Genomic DNA, 7071 nt, shown 5'->3' with positions numbered 1-7071 from the left:
GGAGGGTGGCGCTTGACTCCTTAGACCATGAGCTCCCCATCCCGACCGGCGGTGCTCCGTTCCATGAAGGTTTCCGGTGAGTTTCGAAGAGAGAGAAAGAGGAGAGAGAAAAATTAGGCAGTGGCTTTTCGGCCATTTTCCTTGCGATCCGACCATCGGATCAAAAATTCGAGACCACCGATGCTCAGGACAGCGAAATCTTTGAGATAGGACTGGTCCCGCTTCGATCAGACATCGTTTGAAAAAGGCAATAATCAGACGGTCTAGATCGCTTGGTGAGATTTTTGCACTTTTTTATTCTAAGAAATTTAAAAACAATTTTATGATAATTATTAACACAATTTAAACTTAATTTAGGTGTAATCGGATTGAGGATAGCTCATAGGCGTCGGGACCGCATTTTCAGCCAGATCCCACTGTCCGGCAGCCCGTCTCAGAATGTGGTCGATATTATAGTCTATCCTAGCATTTTCAGACGTTCTTGACGCATTCCAGGTGTCAGATTTGGCATAGGTAAACCCGAACTCTACATTACTCAATTTTTGTCTTGTACTGGGTTAGAATAAAATTCATAAAATATTCGTGGATGATCAGAAAATTTTGATTCCTTTTGCAATAGCCTTATATTATTGCTAAGGACCGCGGAGCAAAATTTTAGAATTTTTAGAGCTTGTTTGAGTAGATTTTTACAAAATGTCAATTATAGGGACTAAAACGTAATTTTTAAGATTGTGAGTATTGGCTGGTTTGGAGGGCCTAGGAGGGGCCATATAATGATGATGAGATATTGGTTGAGTTTAGAAGTGTTATTTGAACCATTTTCGCAGGTTGGATAGGTTCTTGGTATATGGAAAACTCTGCCTGATTTCTGGCATGAATTAGGCTGTTTGTTGTCTTTTTAGATTTTTATTTTGACTTAGTACTAGTAAATTTATAATTTAATTATTTAAGTGATCGATGTCAGCTATTTTCCTCCATCCAGCAGTCACAATAGTCCTCAGTGTACTGTGAGTAAAATATTAATTTTAATTATAATTTTGATATTATTATATGTTCAAGCATGCCCATGCATCACTTATAAATATATCTCTATGTAGTTAAATACTAGGCACGTTTTGTATTGCATTCATAATTGATGAAGTGCTATGGGTGTTATTTGTGGTAATTTGGAGCAATGCGTGTGCGTTGACATGCGTGTGGTATGGTATTGAATATGGATAGGACGAGTAGACATGGCTTGAGAGACACTCGCTGGGACCCGGTCCTTTATGGATAAGTCGGGGTAGACACGGCTTGAGAGACACTCGCTGGGACCTCGTATTTGGTTTATTAAGCGAAAGTCCGGCTTGAGAGACACTCGCTGGCAGAGATTAGATTAAGAGGGCTATATAGGGGATCAGCTCCTATATATGTATTGCTTGACATTGTTGGGTGTGTGAGTGCTCCAAATTGCCTTTTTGCTATTATGATGTGATGTGTATAAAAATTTTGATAGTGTTGCATTCCACTCCTTAGGATGCATTAGTTTTAGATAGCTATGTAAATTGTAGTTAAAATTGGTATTTTACTCTCTGAGTCGAATACTCACTCATGTTCACCATATTTTTCCAGGCTACAGGAGGAGACATTTTTCAGAATAACCTATTCATTTCCTCGCAGGTTATGAAAAAATTATTTAACTGTATTATTATTATTTAAATTTATAATTTAGAATTTCGTATGTACTAGTAATAGTATTAATCCTGTTAGGGACTACATGAATTTAAGTTTTTGTATTAATAAATGAAAAATTTTTATGAGTTTTAAATAATTTATAAATGATGAAATAGGGTTGAGCTGGGCTCCCCTAATTTTAGTTTCTGATAATTACTGGATTAAGTTGGCCTCAAATAAAATTATAACAGTTTAATTTAAATTATTTTATATATATATTGGGCCTAAATTGTGGGTCTGGTCATGGGTTTAAAAGAAGAGTTTACTACGGGTTTAGGGCTTTATACCGACTTGTGACAAGGTTAGTCATAGGTTGTGTCGTAATATATATATATATATATATATATATATATATATATATATATATGGGGGCCAATATAGAAGACAAATTATTAGAAGGACAAATTATTATATTAGAGAAACATCCCATTAATTACAAGCTATAAAATGGGTAATGGTCCTAAAAAATTGTAAAGTTATTTTCAAATGATGGATGATAAGAAGATTATAATGGCCATTAAAACAAGTTTAATCTTTGATCACCATTTATTATGGTAGGTTGCAAACCCTAACAGAATTGGCCACCATTTACTTCAATTCATAAATAGCTTGGCCTTATAACATGACCTACATCTAACTAGTTTAATTCAACAGTGGATCCCACTTTCAAATGTCCCTTTTTAAGATAAGTTTTATCCCCAATTTTCTTTGCACAATTATGAAATCAAAATTTTGTCAAACTATATTTGTCATAATCCCCACAACCACACTATACTATACTATATCCTACACCACACCACAGTCTCCCCCATCAAGTACCCTTTAGCTAGGGCAATTTTGGTATTTCAAAAATATAATAACTAGTATAGAAAATTCTGAATTACAGAGACAAACCCAGATCACAGAACAGGTGATGAAATTAAAATAAATAAATTATTGTGAAATTTAGCCTCAATCATTAAAGGTCAATGTGACATCCATGTTAGGGTTATTTCAGTAATTTCATTAGCCTTCCATATGTAGCCAACCCCTCCTTTAAAATCCAAAATAACCCCCCTAAAAGCAAACTGATGTTCATCTTCTCAAACCTGAAAACAGCCACCAAAATTATAAATAAAATAAGAATAAAATTAAAAAAAAAAATAAATTTAGCTGGACAGACAAAAACCAACTAATTATGGCGCTGCTGTTGACAAATTCTTGCAATATTTATTTTTTTAATTAATTAAAAATACATACACTCATACAAAATAAAAAATATATATATTAACATACGCTTTAATAAAATTTTAATAATTTTATTACAATATATTTAAATTTTATATCCCACACAAGCATACATTGGAAAACTAAAAAACACTTACCGAGTAGACTCAAATTTATTTATTTATTTATTATGTCTTTTTTGCCACTTTAATATTCTTTATAATTTATTTTATGTAATTGAAGGTGTGTTACTTGAACGTAATTTATAATTTCTGTTTTTTTAATTATACTTTTTACCAGGCAACCCTACCAGAACAAAAATACAAAAGAAAAAGGAAAAAAAGATTCCACAGCTAAAAAAAAATATTACTAGTAAAATAAATATAAAAAGAAAAGAATCAACTCCTTGAGATTGTCAAGCAGATCTCACCGAAATAAAGTAATAAATTCACTATACAAGCCATCTTCATAAAACCCTCAAACAGAATTCTCCTTCTTCTTTTGCTTTGATGATGATATATTTTTATGTTTTCTCATAATTTTTATTTTTTTTTCTTTCACACACAATTTGTACTTGAGAAACAGAGAGAAACAAAAGAGTCCTATGCTAGGGGACTCAAGTAGTGTTCTAGCAACCACAACAACAGCCGCTGATGGTGGTGGTGGTGGTGGTGCTGCTGCTGCTGCTGCTACTGGTGGAAGTAGCAGGGACCCTCCTCCTACTCCTCCTCCTCTTTCTACTCATCAGATACCCGGTGGTGGTACCCATGAAAGCATTAGTGAAATTGGGCATGTGGGGTCAAACAATTCAGGTGAAGATGATAGAGGAAGAGGCGATGAAGGTGACCGGAGCTTTGGAGGTAACCGGTGGCCTAGACAAGAGACTTTGGCACTCTTGAAAATAAGGTCGGATATGGACGTGGCGTTTCGCGATGCCAGTGTAAAGGGTCCTTTGTGGGAAGAGGTTTCCAGGTGATTGATATAGATTTTTAATTTTTTTTTTTTGGGGGGGGGGGGGGGGGTTTCATTATTGTTTGTGGAGATCTGACTTCTGAGAGAGTATTCAAATCTCTCTCTATTTCTTTTTCCTTTTCTGGCTAGTGTTTCTTTTAGCCGTTTTACAGTTTATACTCTTGCAGACAGATTACACTTTTCTCTCTGATTTTTGATTGGGAGAGAGTACCCTTTTGCTTTAAACTGAATCCATTTCTTTATCTTTCTTTCTCTCGGAAAAATAAATTCAGCTTCTGCAAGAAAAGAAATTAAAATTTTATACATTTTTAATTCCTGGGTTTTCTTTCATTATTTCATTTCTTTTTTCCAGTAATTCAGATAGGAAACTGAGCCTGAATTATACATGTTTCTTCATTAAAGATGAGAATTAAGATGCTAAGCAACACAGATTGTATTTATCTTAGCTCTTTACTGTAATTCCCAAGTGTGTTCATCAAATTAATTCGATCCCATCATTTCCAGCTTTTAGCTCTTTCCTTGAATTTATCTGGGTGATGTTTAATGTCTTAATTATGGACTGTGTGTTTATTTTATGTGCCAAGAATTTTTTTTTTATTTTTTTATTTTTGTTTGCTGAATTTTATTAAGATGGAATAAAAACAGAAATGGTTTTTTCCTTTTGTTGGAAACTGCTGTTTTCAGGAAGCTAGCAGAGCTTGGTTATAATCGAAGTGCCAAGAAATGTAAAGAGAAATTCGAGAACGTCTTCAAGTACCACAAGAGAACCAAAGAAGGCCGTACTGGTAAACAAGAAGGCAAAACGTATAGGTTTTTTGATCAATTAGAAGCGTTTGAGAATCATCCTTCTTCACTTTCAACACCACAGCCACCACAACCGCAACCGCCGCAGCAGCAGCAGCTTAAGCCTCAAACTCCTGCGGTGACAACCATAGCAATGCCAGTGGTTAACCCTCGTCCTCCTCCTCCTCCTCTTAGTGTTGGTGCACCTCCTATTAGTACTGTTACATCAACAACGCCACCAACAGCTGCAAGTATTTCTCAAGGCATTGTCACAGCAGGAATAAACCTCACGATCCCTTCATTTCCACCTGCAAACCCTACAATCTTACCCTCTGCACAAGCAACAAACCCTACAATAAACCCATCTTCTTTCTCTAATTTTTCCCCAGATCTCCACTTCAATTCCACATCTTCATCCACTTCCTCAGACGTGGAACTCCGTGGGAGGCAAAGGAAGAAAAGGAAATGGAAGGATTTTTTTGAGAGGATAATGAAGGAAGTGATACACAAGCAAGAGGATATGCAAAGGAAATTCTTGGAAGCTATAGAGAAACGTGAACACGATAGAATGGTAAGGGAAGAATCCTGGAGAATGCAAGAAATGGCAAGAATCAATAGAGAGCGTGAAATTTTAGCCCAAGAAAGATCCATTGCGGCTGCAAAAGATGCTGCTATAATGGGATTTTTACAGAAGCTATCTGAACAGCAAAATCCAGGCCAAATACAGAATAATCCTCCACCGGCACATCCACCACCACCACAGCCACCAGCAGCAACAACAGTACCAGTACCAGCGCCACCAGTACCAACACCAACACCACAACCAATAACTGTGGTGCCGGTGGCACCAGCAGCGCCGCCACAGTATGCGACAAATCTGGACACGAAATCAGACAGTGGGGATCAGATTTTGACGCCGCCAAGCTCTTCGAGATGGCCTAAGGTAGAAGTTGAAGCTTTAATTAAGATGAGGACTAATCTGGACTCCAAGTACCAAGAAAATGGACCCAAGGGGCCGCTATGGGAGGAGATCTCAGCTGGAATTAGAAAGCTTGGTTACAATCGAAGTGCAAAAAGATGCAAAGAGAAATGGGAAAACATCAACAAGTACTTCAAGAAAGTAAAAGAGAGCAACAAGAAAAGGCCTGAAGATTCAAAAACATGTCCATACTTTCACCAACTTGATGCTTTATATAAAGAGAAGAACAAGAACGATCCTTCATCAAATATCCAATTGAAACCTGAGAATTCAGTGCCTTTATTGGTACGGCCAGAGCAGCAATGGCCTCCTCCTCAACAAGAGCACGGCCCTGATTCAGTGATGGAAGATTTGGAAAGTGAGGATCATCAAAATCATCAAGATGAGGATGACAAAGATAATGATGATGAAGAAGAAGATGAAGCCGGAGGATATGAAATTGTAGCAAAAAAGCCAACAACAATGAGCTAGCCGGGTGAGAAAGAGTAAGTTTTTAATTATTTTAAGGCCAAAGAAGCAAGCAAGAAAAAGAAATTCTGTGAGATCTAGCTTGATGATAATTGGAATTGAAAGCGGTGGCAGGTAAGATTCCGGCAGCCGTGAATTGGGGTGGACAATCTCATAAATTTGTAAGCAAGAACACACACATGGTGAGGGATGAATTGCATATAGTCAGTGGATTATATGTTTAATTAATTTTATAATTTATTTATTTTTTCCTAAATAAATAAGTAGAGAAGAAAAGAGAGATGAAGATGAAGAAGAAGAGAGAGAGTTTCAGGTTCAAAAAATAAATAAAAATGAGAATAGCTAGTGCTGTATTTTTCTTTTATTTTTCATAGTGGTGTAAATGTTAGAATTTGGAAAAATGTTTTTCTTTTTTTATGGCTGAATATTTTCCAAATTTCCATGGCTGGATTTTAAAGGGTTGATGCAGAAAGAGAGTAAAGATCAACGAGAAGAAAAGAAAAAAAGAAAAAAGAAAATACTTAGATGTGAAAATTATGATGTGTGTAGTTGATAAATAAGACATAAGCTGAAAATGGAGGAGCAGCAGGGAAGAGCTTTCCAAGAGGGACCTTGCCACTACATGCCAACATCACATGCAGAGGATGGACCTTCAAAAGGGTCCACTATGAGAGGAATCTTATATGTTCTTAATCTCAGGACCTAACCTAATTAAGCACACACACTTGATTAATTATTGTTATAGCAGGCATGTGATTATAAAATACATACAATCTTATAATCATACGATATTAAAAAAAAAATAATACAAGATTTACATAGTTTGATTATAAGATTTATATTCACAGACAAAGTGAAAGAAAAAGTTTCACCATAATAAAAAAAAGTAAGATATAATTATTCAGAACTCTAAAACTCTGATTTTAGTGTATTTTTAAAATTTTTATTTT

General features: G+C 35.7%; 1 protein-coding gene across 1 annotated transcript; it reads left to right on the top strand.

Annotated features, from left to right (window-relative positions):
• The first annotated feature begins 3326 nt into the window (after window positions 1–3326).
• Window positions 3327–6538, top strand: LOC110644530 (trihelix transcription factor DF1). The gene is made up of 2 exons (XM_021797345.2): window positions 3327–3891; window positions 4576–6538. Exons 1-2 carry the CDS (start codon window positions 3524–3526, stop codon window positions 6122–6124), a joined length of 1917 nt encoding a protein of 638 aa, XP_021653037.2. The 5' UTR covers window positions 3327–3523; the 3' UTR covers window positions 6125–6538.
• Window positions 6539–7071: the final 533 nt, after the last annotated feature.

The sequence above is a fragment of the Hevea brasiliensis genome, chromosome 16, assembly GCF_030052815.1.
Source record: "Hevea brasiliensis isolate MT/VB/25A 57/8 chromosome 16, ASM3005281v1, whole genome shotgun sequence".
Lineage (NCBI taxonomy): Eukaryota > Viridiplantae > Streptophyta > Magnoliopsida > Malpighiales > Euphorbiaceae > Hevea > Hevea brasiliensis.
This window is presented reverse-complemented; position numbering and strand designations above follow the sequence as displayed.

Coding starts and splice junctions, on each gene's coding strand:
- LOC110644530 (XM_021797345.2), top strand. CDS start 3,524: ATGCTAGGGGACTCAAGTAGTGTTCTAGCAACCACAACAACAGCCGCT. Junction 3,892..4,575: donor TTGTGGGAAGAGGTTTCCAG/GTGATTGATATA, acceptor TGCTGTTTTCAG/GAAGCTAGCAGAGCTTGGTT.